The sequence below is a fragment of the Aspergillus lucknowensis genome (assembly GCF_044049455.1).
Source record: "Aspergillus lucknowensis strain CBS 449.75 chromosome Unknown BJX67scaffold_8, whole genome shotgun sequence".
NCBI classification, from domain to species: Eukaryota; Fungi; Ascomycota; class Eurotiomycetes; order Eurotiales; family Aspergillaceae; genus Aspergillus; species Aspergillus lucknowensis.
Window position 1 is genome coordinate 488,001 of NW_027263552.1, and position 17,524 is coordinate 505,524.

The window sequence follows — 17,524 nt, forward strand, 5'->3', positions numbered from 1 at the left end:
ATCCCCAAGACCTACAGAAAGGCAGGTCACCTGCACCCACGTGCCTAGATATATAGAAACAAAATTCAAACACCACGAAGTCTTCGTGCAGTCTCGCAGTTAGTAGCTGTATATCTTGGCCGTCAGGTAAGAGGCAATCGCGCCTGGGTAAACTTGTTTCAAAGATCCAAAGGTGGTCAATTTCTCTGAATAAATCAAAAGCTCGGCCTGCCTAAATATTCAGTCAAGCAATCAAAGGGTATAGTAGCAAAGTAGTAGCGAAGTCTAGCATGGAGGACAAACAGCCAGGTAGTATGCGGGCGAAAGCAAGAGGTGCGCCGGTTCTATGCAGATTTTATTCATTTCCAACACAACTAGAGGCCAATGCGAGACTGGGAATCGACACAAACACTATGGCATATAACCATATAACGTTCACATTTGAATCATTAACTCCTCAAAAGTACGCGCCGCCCCCAGATCGAGCGGCTCCGGGCCTAGTAATTCCCGGTGAGGTGGGCCTTGAGGTCGAGATACCCGCATCAGACAAGAACGGTGTAGTTGGAAGCTTTATGGAGATTTCCTCCGGAGAAGGAGAGTTAGGTGAGGGTTGATCGCTTTTACTTTCTTTTTCAAAGCGCTCCACACGGATTGGCGGTGGGCGGATGCCCTGACGTTTGGATGCCGCACTTGGGCTCTCGCAGAGATACGTCGCCACGAGAACTCCAAAAGTGCCAATGAGATACTGAGATGTCAATTAGCACCATCCGACATATTGAGCAGAAGGGATCTAAAGAGGCAGCTTACCGTAAGATTTGGTTCAAAGTCAAAAAGCCCAACGCTACATAAGGATGTTAGAATGATACTAGTAGCCGAAGCAACATTCTTGGTATCCGCGTGAGCTGGCCCGGTGAAAAATGACGCCGCAATCCCCCCGAAAGCTTGGACAAGAATAGTCGACCAAACGATCCAGTTGTAGCCGTCAAATATCCCGCCATTGGCGATCGTCTCACCGTCCAAAAATACAACGCCAATGAACAGTGCAGGGAAGATGGAGTAGATCGCTAGTTGCACATTGCGGACCCAAAGCGAGGTTGGCTTTGCGCTGTCCCTCAGTACTTTCTCAAAATATACACCCGCGAGGCCAGACGCCACAGAGGCACCAAGAGTAGCGAGAAGACCCACTGCTCCATTCAATCGAGGGGTCGCTGTCAAGATATCCTCCTCAATTCCCTCATAAGTTGCGGATCGTTTATGTAGGTTTCGGCCCTCCAACTTGACCGACTTCCATTCCTCAAGAGACCGTGGAAAATCAAAATGAAGAGCTGCATTTTCCGACGACAGCTCATCTGGGCTAGCATTGGGAATCTGAATGAGGCCAACGCCAGCGAGAAGAACCAACAATAGAGCCCATTTGCGCAACGGGATACTCCTTCCTAGCAGTATCAATCCGAATAAAGAGCTCACACATATCTTCAACTGGTACGACACCTGGAACGTCGCTGCTTGTAGATTCGAGAGCGCGATATACTGTAGCGAATTGGCCAAGGTGTAGAGGCTAGCTGGGACCGCCAGTTTCCAGCTGTCACCCGAAAATACGGCCGATGTAAGGGACGAGAGGAGGGATGTTGCGGGCACCGATGGAGGTGCCGATCTCGAGACTTCATATAGTGCTACCGTTAATGAAACGGCAAGTTTGAGAATTTCGTTGAAAAGGACGGCGGTCGATGTGAGATATCGCTTCCCACCGGTCGGTGGCATAATCCGAGAATAATGCACCAACTAATGGAAGAGACTCAGGTTAGCCACCACCAGAATCGGTAGGTAAAGACCGGGAGACAAACCAGAACGAAGGTGGTATACTGTGCTGTCAACTGCAAGAGAAAACCAGAGTCAGCAAAAAAATACATCGATTCCATTTCAAGACGATGTCCAGCTTGCAAGGCTTCAGATTTGGTGGACTCACCAGTATCCAAGAAGCGTGCTTCCAGCCCTTCCCTGGGGCAGGGGACCGTCTCGCCCCCATCTTTATCTTTGTAACCTCTCTGACAGCACGTTCGAACTTAGGTAAACAGAAAGATGCTGGCGAGATTAGCTTGTTTGCTGACAGGGGCAAAAATTGGCGCGTCCGGAGATTTCATGCAGTTGCTTGGTGTGGAGTTCTGGTTGCGATCCGCCAAACAAATTGGACTTCTTGGATGTCGGTGACTGTGATAATAGTGATGATCAAGTTGGGGATGAAAAAATTTCTGAGTATGGGAAAGTACAAGGATATCTGAGGAAGAGAGAGCGCAAGAGCAGCGAATAAAGATCCTCGGGCTCATCAAAAGCGCTGGCTGAAACCAAACTGGGCGGTGTAGGATAGAATCACAAGGAATGGCGATTTTCCCCCTGATTTTGTGGCGATGTGCAAGTCATGATTGGATGTGACGTCAGGCCATGATGAACAGACGGCGGACGGAGCATCCATGAAACAAGCATGTTCACGTTCAGAGTCCCAACAATTGGTCTGTGATCCAAACCCTTACCGAGCGACATTCTTGAGTGTCATGATTGATAGTCAAATGACGCCATCCGACGTCCCCAGGCCTCGCTCACGCTCTGGATGGACATCTCAAGTTCAGTTTTGGCAGTAGCCATGCAAGGAGATCAATCGGCCGTGTTTGAATTTACTCGACTCTTCATCTAGAAAAAATAATGTGCTGTTGTGCAAATTTATTATTCTAGTTTACCAAAATCGCTATCAAAAAATTCCTCCGATCTCAAGAGATGTATGCCATCAACATCCGCAAGTCCAAAAAAAAAGCGCCCCATGGCTATAGAAGTCAAGCTCGCCGATATGAAATGCGGAAGGGAAAAGATAAAGAATGGATAGTACGGTGTGTATATCACGGTGAGTATAAGGATGAGATCGTCGACATAGAAAATACCGTAGCCGGATAACGAGGGTAAATGAATCGGACCGCCCGGCCATCAAATCAATGCACTGCCGTCATGTTACTATTTTCATTCTTCCACCCCAACGCCCAAAGCGGGAATTCGCTGCTTTCCTTTGGGTTTTCAGAAGCCTCGTCAAGCACGATCGCCCCGCTGCTGTCTGTGCGTCTCCTTGAGTGCTTTCTCTGAAGCTGAAGCTCCGGAACAGGAGGTGGTGGTTGGCGCGGCGGTGGTTTTGAAGGTAAGGGAGAGAAGCGGTGGATAGGAAGGGTCGGTGTTGGAGGGGATGTCGTGCTTGTAGTTGTAGCCGGAGAGGGAAGGCTCTTTGAAGACATCAAGCTCGCTCGCCGGGAGGAGGCCGAGTTGTTGGTCTTCTCATCGGAATCAAACCCCGTACGCTTCGGTGTCATCGCACCTCTGGATCTTGGATTTGATTGAACTGCTCGCGCTAAACCGGGAGGCGGGATTCCTGGACTCAGGCGTAAAAATGAGGTGTCGGAGCAGTAAAATGAATCCCGAGAAGGCCCCGAGGCTACAGAACGGCGATCATGTTCCACCGTCTCGTTGAATATACTCGGCGTAATCTTGCCTTGTCGCTGTCTCATGACCTCAAGAAGACGTTCTTCCTGCCTTGTCACGGCCATGAGCCGACTCCTCCTATCGATCTCCTTCTGCGACAACGACGGCGTCCTCGTCGGAACTTTCGTCTGGTCGAAGATAGGATCGCCGTGGAAGAAATTCGGCTCGTTGATAGCGGGAATACCGCTCGAACGGCGTGATTGGCTATTACCGGTCATTGATGATGGGGATCGTGTTGACGATACAGGCTGTACGGGTCGCAAACTCGAACGCGAGCGTTGGGTGTTGGATGAGGAAGGGCGCTCCACGCTTCTCAACGTTCCTCTTGTTGTCTGCGCGGCAGCTGCCGTGCAAATTTCGGCCTCAAATTCTCCGTATGTGGAGACACTATCTCTTTTGTTCTTTCCCAACTTGGGTTCGGGTTTGGAAGGTGGCACTTCATCATCCTCATCTTCGGATGATGAAAGACAAAGGACGCTCGAGTTGCTGAGGTCGGAATTTTTCAGAGTGCTTTTACTGCTCTTCTTCGACATCATAGGTCCCTTGTAAAGAGACCTATCCTCTCGCAAACCAAACCGGAAAGGCGATGAAGGGGCATCCGTCAGAGATTTAGCTGAGTGAGTCTCCCGCAGGGTTCTTTGGGACGACTGTGCCGATTCACCCGACCCAGCTGAGACGTCGGACTTGGAATCACTCTTTTGGAGATTCTCCCGACTGCGCAGGCTGAAATTCATCAGATTGAATCGGGCGCGTTCAGTTGAGCGAGGAGTGAGTTGCACTTCAAAGTCCTTTTCCAGAGCCATGTCCATCTCGCTTGTTCGGACAGTTCGCTCCATCGAGGAGTTCGTCCACCCAGCACCTGCGGTATCGTGCAGAACGCCATTTAGGGGTTGGTGGCTCTTCTCCGGTTTGTGCGACATCCTCGGTTGTGGCTGTGATTTCATCAGCTTCTTCACGGATAAGCGGCTCTCTATCTTTTGCGGTTTCATGGTAGAACTATCCGACGTGGTCGAGATCGCTGATGGCGACGTCACCATACGCTGCGGCGACAGCAGAGGTGTGTTGTTCGCCTGGGGTTTTGGGAACAGCAAAGACAGGTCAATCCTGGGAGGTCGTGTCTTGCGTTTTGAATCCTTCATTGGGCCTTTGGGCGCTTTGAATGCCGGGTTTAGTCCGCCTTCGCTGCTCTGGCCCACACCACCCACAGCCAAACCGGACTCCTCCGCGGCAGTTGGCATGTCCAGATTGGATTCGCTCTGAGGTTCTCGGGAGCTATACCGAGAGTACAGAGCCGATGCCGAACCGGATAGACGCAATTTTCTTGACAGTTGTACAAGAGGTGTTGAGTCTGTCGCAGCTGTGTCACTATACTCTTGGCCCAGCAAAGGAGACGAGGCCCGGACACGAAGATGCGGAGAGTATTGGTCATCATCCGTTATGTCGTGCTGAGTCGTAAGCTCCGGTGCGTTCAAGAAACTTCCCCTTCTACCGGTAGATTCATCCGGGCGCCTGTGATAGTCATGATCAAGAGCGATATCCGTCGTTCCGAGTATTCTCTGGACCTTATGGATGGACCTAGACTTGGGGTCTTTTCGGCCATTGCTTCTGGACTGAATATCGCCGGTAGGAGCATTCATGCTGGATGTCCGGAGCGGTACGTGGAAGGGGTTATGAGGCATGGTGGAAACCTATCGGTGAAGCGTGACGATGCGTCCCGTCAATAAAGCCCAATGATAAGGAGTAAACAAGATATATCGGTTGTCTGTGGCGCCTGTGAAACTGAAAGATTTCGGTTCGAGGTTATTGCTTCCTCCGTCGAAGTGGAAGACTTCCCCACACGATGCCGCTGAAACGCCGAGCACCTGCGCCGCTCGGCCTTGGAGGTTCCGAACTTTGGGTCTTGAAGAGCAGGAGAGGACCGCAGAGAGAGTTTCTGGGGAGGATCCCCTCGCCGAGGGGAAGTTGAGAAGTGAGAGAAAAAAAAAAAAAAAAATGAGTGACAGGGCCAAACGGGCCGGTAAGGAGAGAATCACGCGATGAAGTGTTGGAAGGGACAGCAGCGAACACCTGGTTTTAACAAGTGCCGCGGAAAGCCCCGGCCAAGCGCGGGATGGAAGGAACTTGTAAGATTAAACGGCAGGCATTCAGCTGGAAATAACCTTGAGACGATGTGCAAGGCCCAAGGAACCAGTCGTCGACGAAAAGGCCAATTTAAATCCAAGCCCGATCCGCCCGTGCGAGCCTTCGATGCCCACCCTTTGGCAACATCAAGAAGTTGGAACCGTCGCCATCTGACATTCTTGGAAATCGTCGTGGATGCAAATCATGTTATTCTTACCATAGTGCTTCTATTTGGAGCCCTTGACCCCTTCGTCTTCCAAATGTGGTTCTCCAAAACCACATTTGATCGCTCTTCAATTTACCGAAGACGGCCAAGGAGCAGTCGACAATCATTGACTGAATGGGACCAGGAGTGGATGTCATGGCGATCAGACTCGAATCGACTTGAAAGCCAAAACCACTTTGGCTCGTCTCATTGGTGCTTTTTGATGGGAAACCCAGATGCAGGAGATCCGCCACGAATGCCGTGCCTGAGTGGAGGAGTGATGATCGCACGCCAGCAAGCTGTTCCTGGATTTCCGACACATCCAGAACGGAGCCGTTGGAACGGGATGGCATGCGAGCGGATTTCAGGACATGACTTGCGACAATTGGGCGCACATGTTGCCTTGGTACGTTCCCCAAGATGGAGCCCATACAAGAATCGACCGGAGCACATGCGCAACCCGAGTTTCGAGAGCGGAGCAGGACGAAACTAGCTTTGTGACACCCATGGATTCCGAAGCCAATCTGAACGCACCCGGGCGACACAGCAGCTCACCAGAGGACCCTCGAGCCTCCATGGCCCACGTCGTCCTGACCCCATTGAACAAGGATGAGGCTGTCAGACGGGGGGCTGCTCTGGGTCAAGTGCGAGTCCTGGGCACAACAGACCAGGAGAACCCTGATTTTCTCGGTCTCTTTCTCCCTCTGCATTCTTTTAAGGTTCCCCGGAAAACTCTCATGCTTGAGGAGCTTTCTCAGGCCAGACGGAGTTGATGCAGCGCAATTTCCCACGCTTCAACACGAGTCCTACAGGACACGGTCCCTTTTCCCGAAAATTTGAGGCATGTCGAGTCATTGAGACCAGGGAAAGATGTTGAAGGACTGTATCGACGCAGGCGTGAAATCGTTCAGTCGGAGTACACATGAAGCCGAATGGTTCGAACATCCAGTTTTGCAAAAGGGGCAAGCGAATCTTCGGCTCTCCACAGGTTCCGCCTTCCCTTCGATCGATGAACACGATCCCGCGGAGGGCGACGAAGACCAGCATTCACTCCTTCGTTCGCTCAGCCGTCCTTCATTTCTGCCAATGACACACACAAACCACCGCTGATCGTCAACCCCAGGCGGCAGAGCGTGGTGGAGTCCCAACACTTTGGCATGGTCGAGATGATGATTGATTCGATTCAAGAGTCTGAAGTCTGAACAATCCCCTTCTGAAAGGCCCATCTTCCCCAGACTCAAACAGGCAGCTCATTTTTCCCGAATGACGCCTGGTTGTCATATTCTCCGTAAATAGTGCAAAGAGTGTTTCCGATCAGGCTCCAACCACTCGTCGGATGTTTTCGTGGCTCTGCAAGTGTCCCGTCAGATGGGATGATGCGGTGGACTATTGGCCATAGTCTGTTTCTCCCTGATGGGCATATCCCAGACCAGACAACTTGAAGAGTGAGAGGTCAGCCTGGGCCGGGGAAATGTTCACTCGGGAAAGGGAGAGCGACAGGGGTGTTTTCAGGCCTTCCAAGTTGTTCCGTCCCCTGTCCAACAACGGTGGGCAATCTCATGAACGGAGAATTCTTCGAAACCAAGCCCCATGTCCCACGGCGGTTGGACTCGTCAGCAGCCTGGATCACTTGCATTGCATACCCCCTGCATCGTGGATGGCGTTTCAAACACCTTGCGAGTAGTCTGCGATGCTGATTTGCTCCCCTCTCGGACAAGGCACTAACCATTTGAGATCTGACCATCGCAGATCTCTATCGCCTGTCTCTCCCCTGGGCTGTCATTGTTGAACGCTCAGGATCTTCAAGCCAAGTTCACTCCTTTCAAGTTCAGTGTCTGGCCCGCCCAGGCATGCGACCCATGAGATTCCTGATGAATGATCCATGATGGATGTCTATTCAATTTTCTGCGGCTCCCAACTTGTCCACAAAGCAATCGTCTGGCAGCGCAGGATAGCAACTACTTTCCAGATCGATCCAGATCTCGAGCAAAACTCCCGATCGGGTCGAGAAAAATCCGACATGAACTCTGCTTTCAAGTTTCAACTCTCCCAAGCCCAGATGCACCCGAGTTCCCAGTTCAACCATCCCATTTACCAATCCAAGTGCGTCTTCATCATGAGAAGCTCCAACGATGTCCCCCATCGGCCCACCACAGGGGAACATTTGATCTAGAGGTACCCACCCGAGGCTTCCACCTGATGGAGGGATTCAAGGAAGACTCCCTGCGTCTCTGGTATTGAGTACTCCGAGTATAGTATGACGACGATATCGATGAATGCGCTCGGCTTCTCGCAGTTCCCCGTTCACATTGATTTGTACGTCGCCCACCAGCCGCCTCCAGGTCGCGGACGACGAGGAGCGAAGGACCAAACGCAGGGCCACTGAGGTATCGTCACTCCCCTCTCTTTGAGTTTTGATCACTCAGAGATTGGCCCCTTGATCTCCAACGGCTTCAGTTCCATCAAGCTGGGACGGTTCGAGGCCCTTCAACCACTCGCACTAGCAGAATTATTGACTCACTATTGCCAATGGCGGGAGATCCTGAGTAAACGGATCTCCCTTGCCAGATGGAGGTGTTTCGCAGACTCGTACAAGATTTGATTTGCATGTTTCAGCTCACTTTACGTACAAAAGAGTCCATCGCTTTTTCCCTTTTCAGATCCCTGACCTTGCCGTTTCATCATTCAAGCTCAGTCCGAGCCTGGGCAAAGAGGAATACCTCATTCACAAAACAAATATCCCGGTAACGAGTTCAAACGTTTGCTTGCTGCAAGCACACATTGACTGCTGTAACATTAAACTTTTTCGCTGCCGCTGGTTTCTGCCCCAACATCAATAAGTTTTGAGTAGTTGCTAATTTTGCGTCGTTTCCTCCCGCTGCGCCTTACCGCTTCACCTGCTCCTTCATAATCAGGGGTTAACCGGGAGGGGGTAGTGCGAACAGGTTCAGGGCCGATTTGAGAGGATCTGGTTCTCTTGCGAGCTGTTTGCAGAGTGCCATTGTTGGTAGACTGGGGCGTGGAAATAGCGGCATCGTTTCGGTCAGCGTCACCTGCGACACTCTGAGGGTTGGATCGCCCTGTCCTCCGCCTCAAGCTGTGCATCTGTTGTGGTATATCCATAGATCTGTCACTGGATGTTTGTGTTCCCAGTTCATCTGCATCTTTTTTCTTCATTCGTACCATCCCGTTGCGAGAATCCAGCTTATTCAGACTGTCAACCTCACTGCTAGATTGTGGACTAAGTGCTTCGAGAGAATCGGGGAGTTCTTGTCTTGCGAACTGCGTCTATTTAGCATCGCCGAAAAGGCCCAAGGACGACAACACCTACGTGATGGCCGATTTTCATCCTAGGGTCCATAATTTCCTGCCAGATTCTCTGACGAATCTCCTCCGATTCGGGGACTGTGAACTTTGGCAGCCCTTTTAGCATGAACCCCCGAGCCTTGTACCCAGGAGTAGGCCGCAAAAACCCTTCTTTTACAAGAAAGCTCGTTATCCGCTCGACCGTTGGCCCAGTGGTGTCTACATGAGGTCAGAGAACAAGAACGCAGACAAAGTTCGGTAGGATCTTACGTAGTTTTTCACTGAATATCGATATTCGACTTGGATACCCTTCATCCAATATGATCCGTAGAGCCCTTCGAGCGAGAACTATATTCTTCAGGTCATGGAGTATATGACTTTCGTCAGGCCCAAGCAAGCACGGGTAACAGTAGTGGACATCAGGAGCCGCATGTTCAGGCGCATCCCCATAGCCGTAGCAGAGCAGGTGTTGCCTCGTACGACAGAAGTTACATTCAACCTAATAGTAGTCAGCGATGAATATCATCGGGTTAAAGCCAGTGGCCGTCTTTTTCTCACCATCCTTTCGTCAGCCCCGGCCCAGTCGCACTGACAATGAACAGCACCAGGGCCGCGAGATGTAGGGTTCTCAAACGCATCAGAATGCTGTGGATTGAGACGTTTTCTAATTTCGGCAGCTTTTCTTTTGGACAGTTTGAACCTTTGGTTCAAGCCTGAATTCTCCGTATGTTCAGGTTCTGAGGCTAGCATTGACTTGGCAGGCTGCGTGGGGATCAAGTCACTATCAGAAGGCTGTATCTCCTGAGACTAGCCCGATAAACTCGGTTAGCCAAAGGCCATTCGAGCGCAGAAGGAAATTCTGTCTTACAGGCATCATCGACTTCAGTCTCTCACGCTCAAGAGCATCCTGCGTCACCTCCTGTACCGCTTGAGAGCTCTCTGCTTTTCGAAAAAGAAGAAGTGTTAGTGAGCATTGTCCAATTGTGGAGACCCAGGTAAATCAACAGTACCTGCGGTTTGTAAGCTGTCGACCCTTCTTCCCTCGCTTTCAAATCCGATGTCCTGAGTTCGTGGCACTGCATCTTTGTATTCAATTTCCAGAGGTATCTGTGGCAAAGATTCCGACACCTCTGGTTCGGGGCCAGTCCATTTAAGCGAAGTAACCTTGAGCCCAACACTAAGCCAGTTAGTGATTGTTGGATTTCAACCAACAGTACGTACGTATGCCATCCGCTATCCATCACACCACATGTTTGAGACTCTCTTCTCCAATTCTCGGTCAGCGGATAGTTAATGGTGCCGTCTCTCGCCCCAGAGAAGCCCGGAGGTTCGTAGTCAGGGGGGCAATCTTCAGTGTAAAAGAGGTAGATTCCGAGGGTCCGTTTATCTGTGTCCGTTAATGGCAATACACTAACGCAATTCCCGGGGGTGCGGATACTTGGAAGAGTTGGGAGAAAAGCGCTAAGAGTTATCAAACGCCTTACTATGCTCTCGAGCCCGATTCGTGCTGTTTGGGCAGACTTTACGTCGGTCACGTAACCGAAAGGCTCTATCGATAAACTCTCAAGTCGAGTATTTAGCTCCCCTAGTTTTCCCGTATACTTGAACGAGAATGTATACGATTCCAGCACATTTTCAGGGGCTTCTTTATCGGCAACTATTGTGAGTTGGACCGCTTCGAGAACGCTCTTGCTAAGAGCATCGAATATGCCCGTTTCCTACCCATGTCAGTGAAGCGGACATATACCTGGTTAGGTGACATACTAGAACGTCGACGATCATATCGGCCTTCGGATCGGAACCACGAAGAATGACCTTCAATGGCTGGCCCCTCTTACCCGTTCCAAAGGTTGAATCAGAAATTCCTTGGCAGCTAGAATCTTTATCAAGGAACTCCTGGTAGGAAAACCTCCGCTGCCTTTGGGCTTCTTTGAGATCACGACTATCGAAACATGGGAGTGGTAAAAATTCCCTGAGGTACACAAATGAGATGGCCTGCGGATGTAAATTGGGAGAAAGTCAAACGGACCGAAGATAAAATAGAGTTCCGAACTAACATGAGGCCCATTAGATTGTGTCGCCCCCGGCGTGGGTTGAGTACTCACCGTCACATGGAGCATGATCTTGACCATCTCCAGACTCTGCTGCTGCTGCAAGAGTTGGATTTCTTCCGGGCCTGACATAGAGCGGCCATTGGCTGTAGTTCCTATTCCAGTAGCTGCAGAGGTTGTACCGTTTATTGGCCGGTCACCTCGAACCTGAGCAGGCTGTGACTGAATTGCCGTGACAGGGCTACTGGCAGTAAACTTGACTCGGACCATGGCGGCGAAAGACGAATCTGCTCAAGCGAAAGCGCTAGCGTAACCTTTCCAGGCCACGAACTAATCAAAATTAAGACGGCAATCCGAAGCAGGTGGTGGAAGGACGTGTGGATTATTGACACCAACCAGATGGCAACTCAAAAGTTTAGTCACGGGAGTTACAGATCGTCCGTCCGCCTCCCAAACGATCTCCATCAACTCACCAGATCAGAGTCGCAAGCTTCAATATTTGCTCAATCTCCAATTATTTTTCGCCAGAAGGGCAAAGCACCATTATCTATAAGGTTGGCACTCCAGTTTCTTTTCTTGGGCTCTCTTTTAAACCCCAGTCCACTCTGCCTTTCCCCAATATATTTATGTCTGTCCACCATCCACCCCATACAAGAGTCCAATTACCCGACATATTCAGGACCTCCGACGTACTGTCCTCACATCGCCCACCTGCAATGTTCAGATGGGGACAAAATCGGCATGCTTTCCGTTTTCCCGTGCGAGCGCCCAAAGCCCACCAGAAAGGAAGGCATACTCTCCTGTCGAGCTGTCTTCCACACCATTCCAGCTTGGCTTGAAAGTCTCGTTATATTCATTTCAGTCTCAGTTGCCCTGAAGAACACCACGCGACCAGGGAACTGCTAAATATAGAAGCGGCCCGATGAAGTGAAATGGGGCGGAAACGGCCAGAAGGACCAAATAATGCCTCCGAGAGCTACTCCCTCCTCAAAAGCAAGGTGAAGCTCCAACCCAACGGTAGCTCAAGTTGAAAATGTTGTACCGGATTGAGAGCTTTGACTTTTGAGAGCTTCAACCCCACCGCGGACCCCCTGAAGGAGTCGAAACGGCTAGCCTTTCCCCGCACTTCGAGGAGGAAGAGGATCGATGAGAAGCAGTGCGATAAAGTTCTGAAATCCTTCAAGCTTCCCTCACTGTTGAAAAGCCGAGAGTAAATATCACGTATTTTCTCCTACTGCGGGTTTCAATTTCAGGTCGGCTTCAACTTGCGTGTTTTCTCTTCTGTAATTTCACAAGGCGAAATCTATCCCCACCCGGCACGTGATTTTACAACTCAACAGGCGAGAGGACGAGATGACGTATCACATGACATTCCAAGGTTCTTCAAGTTCGTCCAATTTGAGGACGAAAGATTCGCGGGGCGTTTCCTCCGGTGGCGGGAGGCCAACTCGGAGGACACACTCACGAGCAAGAAAATAAGGCCACACAAAATGCTGCTCTTGGGAGCCTTGGAGGATAATTATAGTAGCGCGACTGGGTTGTGTCTTGTCTGCCGCCAGTCGAGTTTCATACTCCAACAGCAAATCCCGCGCCCACTATCCTTCAGTAACAAGCCATCCACTGCCACATATTTGCGCTCAAGATCTTGCTTGCTCGAATTAAGTGTCCTTCAGGTGAGTAATTTGCACACGGCCTGTTCCGAGTCCCTCTCCGAGAGTCTTTGCCTCCTGGTGGTGAGTTTTTGAGAACTTGTTGCGGAGATTCGGGAAGGCACCAAATTGGGTTAGCCCCAGCTGGAGGTGACGGTCTGGTGCGATGCCTGAGTCCAACCAGAGAAGCCACCAACCACCTCCCAATTGCTCTCCGCCGCCCAACAACATCTCCTTGCTCGGAGCAAGCCACAAGAAGTTTCCCTCTTCCTTCCACCCAGCATTCTTGCCGATAATTTGGCTCCTCCCAAAATACGCTACAGTGATGAACATGCTCTAACGGACACCATTTTCCTTCACTCTTGGGCAGTCACATGGTCTTGGCGACCGGAAACCGTGCTGACAGCCCCCCAATTTTGTCTGATTTCTCGAGGAGACCCCTTTCAACCGCGTTGACAGGCATCTATTCCCTTGGCCACCATATATGACTTTCGACTCCCGTGCCGAAGGATATCGACAGCAAAGAAGGCCCCCGCCACCGACCAGTGCCAAGCGGCTCCCACGACGCGTGTCTATCCTCATCAGCAGTTTTGTCCAGGTTAACGAACACCACAGAGAAACAACATGGACGAGATTGGGACCAGTAATGGTTTTAACCGTGGGACCACCTCTGGCTCCATCGGCCAGTTCTCTTTCGCCCCTGCGACGCGAACTACCGTTGTAACAACCACCACTACTACTACCACCACCTTTCCCCCGCTACTTATCAAACCACCGCGCGCGGCTCAAGAGCTTGATCCTAAACTGTACCCTTTGGCGTGCTCTCCCACACCCTCGGCACTAAGGAATATCAAATTCGACCTGGGAGGAAAGTCAGTGGTCTTCAGCGAGCCCGACGATACCCCAGGGACTCTCGAGGAGGTGAGAATTGTTCCTCTCTCCGTCTCACTGAGAGTCAAATAAGATCCACAACTAATATAACCCCTAGATAAGCGAAAAGAATGATGCTCTCAAGGCTTCCAATGGCGTGGTCCGATCAGTGACGTCTTTCACATCTGACGACGGCCAGCTACCCCGTCGATTCGCAGCACCCCGAGTTTCAAGCCATCCATCCCCCATCCCAACAAGCTCAAAGCGCCGGCCATTGCCAGTCACAGAAACACTCCAAGGGAGTTTGAAAATGCAGCCGACTAGAAACCCATCGGAGCCTCTGATCCGTCCCTTTCGCTCGCGTGGCTCTACACCCAGAATCGCCGGTTTGGCGACCCCCGAGACCGAAAGCATTAGCTCCAGCTCTCGGGAGAGCATTGCGTCGAGGAGAAGGGTTCAGAGTGCTAACTTCCCTCGAAAAGAAACACTACTCAGATCTCCGTTGTCTTCAGAAGTCGGATCCCAAGGAGACCTATCCCAACTCCACTTGAGAAAAGAACCTTCTCGTATTAGCACGATAGTTTCCGATAGAAACAGACATTACGCGCGTCCCTCGGAGATAGACTCTACGCGATCAGGAACGCATGATGAGGAAAGCATGCCTGCGCAACGGGACCCAGCAACAACTACGAGCCAGGAGACTGAATATCTCCCAGACAGCTTCTGTCAGGATCGGTCCATAGACTCGGCATCGCAGCTAACGCTAGTTGATAACGTCGTCACACAGGATATGTGCTTGCCTAGCCCGAGTTTGTCGCCAGTGACAGCCATGAACGCCTTAAATGCCGAATCGTCTTTCGACTCTGCAGAGGACCCTGAAGATGAGACAGATTCCAGCCTTGAAAATAATGACTCTCAGATGATTGATAACCCATATAAACGAGTTATAAACGGCCCTGTTGCTCCTGGCACGGAATCTCATGATGGTGCTTTTCGTTCAAACGCTAAACTACCCCGACCTTCGTCCTTGATGGATATACCGAATATTGTGGATTTCTTCGACTCTGTACCCGAAGAAATGAAGACATACCTAATGTACCAACTCCTAAGACGTTGCCCCAAGCCAACCCTGCACTTTGTTGCCGATGTCGTGAACCCGGCTCTGAAATGCGACTTCCTCACCCTCCTCCCACTCGAGTTAAGCTTGAACATCGTCAAATTTTTTGACACCCAAACCATGTGTCGTGCGGCTCAAGTTTCTAAAAAGTGGCGTCACATCATCAACTCTGACGAGAAATCCTGGAAGGATCTTTTCGAGAGAGATGGTTTTGTGCTTCCAGAAGGCGAGCTGCAGCGAGCAATTAGAGAAGGCTGGGGCTGGCAGTTTGCGAATGGAAATGAGGACTACGAGAAAGATTTAAGCGTGCCAACATTCATCAAACCAGATCCAGAATTTTGCGGCCCTGCTACATCACCACTGGCTGGCCCAAGCGACAGATCATCGTCTGTGAACCGTCGACCAAAAAGAAAAGCTTGTTCTCGGGCCTCGAGCAGAAAACTTGCAAAGCGCAAGATTTCGTCTAGCGGTACTGACCAATCCGATTCTGCCGACTGGAAGAGGGAAGTGTCGCTTGCGGAAGGCCCATACGCTGCTGCCAACGCTGCTGCTGCCGCTGTTCCCTACCCGGATATTGGCCTCCCTTCTCTTCGTGGCCTGCACCTTTACAAATCTCTTTACCAACGACATTATTCCATCCGTAAGGGCTGGATGAAACCCGGAGTCAAACCAAGACACCTTGCTTTCCGTGCCCATGATCGCCATGTGGTCACATGCCTTCAATTCGATACCAACAAGATCTTGACAGGTAGTGACGACACTAACATAAACGTCTACGACACAAAGACTGGCGTTCTAGAAGCAACCCTTGAAGGCCATGAGGGAGGAGTCTGGGCTCTTGAGTATTACGGGAATACTCTTGTCTCGGGGTCAACCGATAGATCTGTCCGTGTCTGGGACATCGAAAGGAAAAGATGCACTCAGATTTTCCACGGCCACACCTCCACTGTGCGTTGTCTACAAATCGTTCTCCCCGTTGAAGTCGGCAAAAAGCCTGATGGCGCTCCCAATATGATGCCAAAGGAGCCATTAATCATCACTGGGTCGCGTGACTCGAATCTGAGGGTGTGGAAGCTCCCTAAACCGGGCGATCCTGGCTACTACCAAAGCAGCCCCCATGTGGACGATACTGATTGTCCGTACTTCCTTCGTGTCCTCACTGGTCACTCGCACTCCGTCCGCGCAATTGCGGCGCACGGGGACACATTAGTGAGCGGAAGCTACGACTGCACCGTGCGAGTCTGGAAAATATCGACGGGAGAAACTGTGCATCGGCTCTCGGGACACTCGCTCAAAGTATACAGTGTGGTTCTCGACCACAAACGGAATCGTTGTATCAGTGGATCAATGGATAACATGGTGAAGGTCTGGTCCCTGGAAACTGGCTCTATTTTGTACAACTTGGAAGGCCATAGATCGCTCGTTGGGCTTCTGGACCTGAAGTGTGACCGTCTTGTCTCGGCCGCCGCAGACTCGACTCTCAGAATTTGGGACCCTGAGACTGGGCAATGCAAGAGCATGCTAAGCGCCCATACTGGTGCTATCACGTGTTTCCAGCATGATGGCCAAAAGGTCATCTCAGGCTCTGATCAGACACTGAAGATGTGGGACGTACGAACTGGAGAATGCGTCCGCGATCTTCTCACCAATCTTGGGGGGGTATGGCAGGTCAAATTCAATGACCGCCGATGTGTCGCTGCAGTGCAGCGTGATGGCATGACTTACATTGAAGTGAGCTCCTGTTTCTTAACTTTATCGCGCATTGTCTAACATCGTTTGCTAGGTTCTTGACTTCGGGGCTTCTCGTGATGGTGTACCGGACGATCAACTGGGTAGGCGCATCGTTGTTAACCGCTCGGGCCAGGAAGTCAGTGACACCGACGAGGATTATGATCTATCTGATGCATGATTCCATGCGGCCGCGGCTACAAGCCGGTTTCCATGGGACGGCCCGCTGGTAGGGTCCACACCCATCGGTGACCCGACACTCTTGTCGCCTGACCATCAGTTAGACGTGCTTCTCCTACTATCCTTTCCTTAAAGACCTTCTATCAACCTCCTCTATTTAACGTATTCGACCACTGCACTATTTACGATACCCAACCTAGCGGAATTATTTACGTTGCAAGGCTTTGCATAGCGTGGTTAGCAGCATCCCTCGACTGCAGTTTATGACAGACAGGCGTCTTGGCATTCAGAACAACTACATATCATTTCGTGTTTCGTATTCATGTCCATCTCAGTTGTGTGTCCATCATGCAATGTTCCATACAGGCGTTCCAATATCTATCCGCATCTTGGGATGTGGCGTTTCGAGAGTGCAGCCATAAAAGCTTAGTCCGCCTCTCTTGCTCTGACATTCATGACTGATAGAAAGAATATATGTCGTATACATTCAGCATACCACGAAGCGCAACTAGTGAAGACCACTTTGAGTGTTTATGAAGCTAAGAATCACTAGGCTGCATTAGAACGAGCCTGACGCTTATGAGCAATCGCCGCACCAATGCCGGGGAGACCATCAAGATAGCCCAACACACAAACCAACAGCGCCCCGCTGGCGGTAAGAACCATCGGGGAGCCATTCTCGCGGCTAGTAACAAGGACGTGCCGCACGCCACCCTCGAATAAATTGTAAGTAGCCCGTACAACCCCAGTCGCAGACTATGAGCATCGACGGTGCTGATCGCGAGTGTTTTTTTTTTTTTTT

General features: G+C 50.9%; 6 protein-coding genes across 6 annotated transcripts in view; 2 read left to right on the forward strand and 4 right to left on the reverse strand.

Annotated features, from left to right (window-relative positions):
- Window positions 1–186: 186 nt before the first annotated feature.
- On the reverse strand, window positions 187–2,175 carry BJX67DRAFT_323265 (putative UDP-galactose transporter). The gene is made up of 4 exons (XM_071027368.1): window positions 1,946–2,175; window positions 1,824–1,853; window positions 787–1,761; window positions 187–724 (listed from the first exon to the last, which is right to left on the reverse strand). Exons 1-4 carry the CDS (start codon window positions 2,003–2,005, stop codon window positions 437–439), a joined length of 1,353 nt encoding a protein of 450 aa, XP_070888830.1. The 5' UTR covers window positions 2,006–2,175; the 3' UTR covers window positions 187–436.
- A 502-nt stretch (window positions 2,176–2,677) lies between these two features.
- Window positions 2,678–5,488, reverse strand: BJX67DRAFT_347111 (uncharacterized protein). The gene has a single exon (XM_071028498.1). It carries the CDS (start codon window positions 5,172–5,174, stop codon window positions 2,958–2,960), a length of 2,217 nt encoding a protein of 738 aa, XP_070888831.1. The 5' UTR covers window positions 5,175–5,488; the 3' UTR covers window positions 2,678–2,957.
- On the forward strand, window positions 5,465–6,493 carry BJX67DRAFT_323232 (uncharacterized protein). Its single transcript, XM_071027367.1, has one exon. The coding sequence runs from the start codon at window positions 5,532–5,534 to the stop codon at window positions 6,312–6,314; it is 783 nt and encodes a 260-aa protein (XP_070888832.1). The 5' UTR covers window positions 5,465–5,531; the 3' UTR covers window positions 6,315–6,493.
- A 1,732-nt stretch (window positions 6,494–8,225) lies between these two features.
- BJX67DRAFT_391801 (putative meiosis specific protein Hop1) lies at window positions 8,226–11,448 on the reverse strand (the record flags this gene model as incomplete). Its single annotated transcript, XM_071034853.1, has 10 exons — window positions 8,226–9,103; window positions 9,153–9,346; window positions 9,398–9,626; window positions 9,686–9,934; window positions 9,996–10,066; window positions 10,138–10,304; window positions 10,349–10,514; window positions 10,566–10,845; window positions 10,892–11,122; window positions 11,233–11,448. 10 exons carry the CDS (start codon window positions 11,446–11,448, stop codon window positions 8,618–8,620), a joined length of 2,289 nt encoding a protein of 762 aa, XP_070888833.1. The 3' UTR covers window positions 8,226–8,617.
- A 1,858-nt stretch (window positions 11,449–13,306) lies between these two features.
- On the forward strand, window positions 13,307–16,854 carry BJX67DRAFT_323300 (F-box/WD repeat-containing protein). The gene is made up of 3 exons (XM_071027369.1): window positions 13,307–13,748; window positions 13,816–16,545; window positions 16,598–16,854. The coding sequence occupies exons 1-3, from the start codon at window positions 13,452–13,454 to the stop codon at window positions 16,721–16,723; spliced, it is 3,153 nt and encodes a 1,050-aa protein (XP_070888834.1). The 5' UTR covers window positions 13,307–13,451; the 3' UTR covers window positions 16,724–16,854.
- A 224-nt stretch (window positions 16,855–17,078) lies between these two features.
- The window catches only part of BJX67DRAFT_323224 (translation initiation/elongation factor MRX8), a 1,579-nt gene continuing 1,133 nt past the window's right edge, over window positions 17,079–17,524 (reverse strand). The window contains exon 2 of the mRNA XM_071027366.1: window positions 17,079–17,524. This exon is cut by the window's right edge and continues 482 nt beyond it. The gene's annotated coding sequence lies outside the window, so the exon portion shown is untranslated.

Bases quoted from the DNA above. Each gene is read 5' to 3' on its own strand.
- BJX67DRAFT_323265 (XM_071027368.1), bottom strand. From the start codon at position 2,005: ATGGGGGCGAGACGGTCCCCTGCCCCAGGGAAGGGCTGGAAGCACGCT. The intron at 1,854-1,945 runs GTGAGTCCACCA...TTTCTCTTGCAG, and splicing joins AGCACGCTTCTTGGATACTG to TTGACAGCACAGTATACCAC. The intron at 725-786 runs GTAAGCTGCCTC...TTGACATCTCAG, and splicing joins ACTTTGAACCAAATCTTACG to TATCTCATTGGCACTTTTGG.
- BJX67DRAFT_347111 (XM_071028498.1), bottom strand. From the start codon at position 5,174: ATGCCTCATAACCCCTTCCACGTACCGCTCCGGACATCCAGCATGAAT.
- BJX67DRAFT_323232 (XM_071027367.1), top strand. From the start codon at position 5,532: ATGAAGTGTTGGAAGGGACAGCAGCGAACACCTGGTTTTAACAAGTGC.
- BJX67DRAFT_323300 (XM_071027369.1), top strand. From the start codon at position 13,452: ATGGACGAGATTGGGACCAGTAATGGTTTTAACCGTGGGACCACCTCT. The intron at 13,749-13,815 runs GTGAGAATTGTT...TATAACCCCTAG, and splicing joins CCCCAGGGACTCTCGAGGAG to ATAAGCGAAAAGAATGATGC. The intron at 16,546-16,597 runs GTGAGCTCCTGT...ATCGTTTGCTAG, and splicing joins ATGGCATGACTTACATTGAA to GTTCTTGACTTCGGGGCTTC.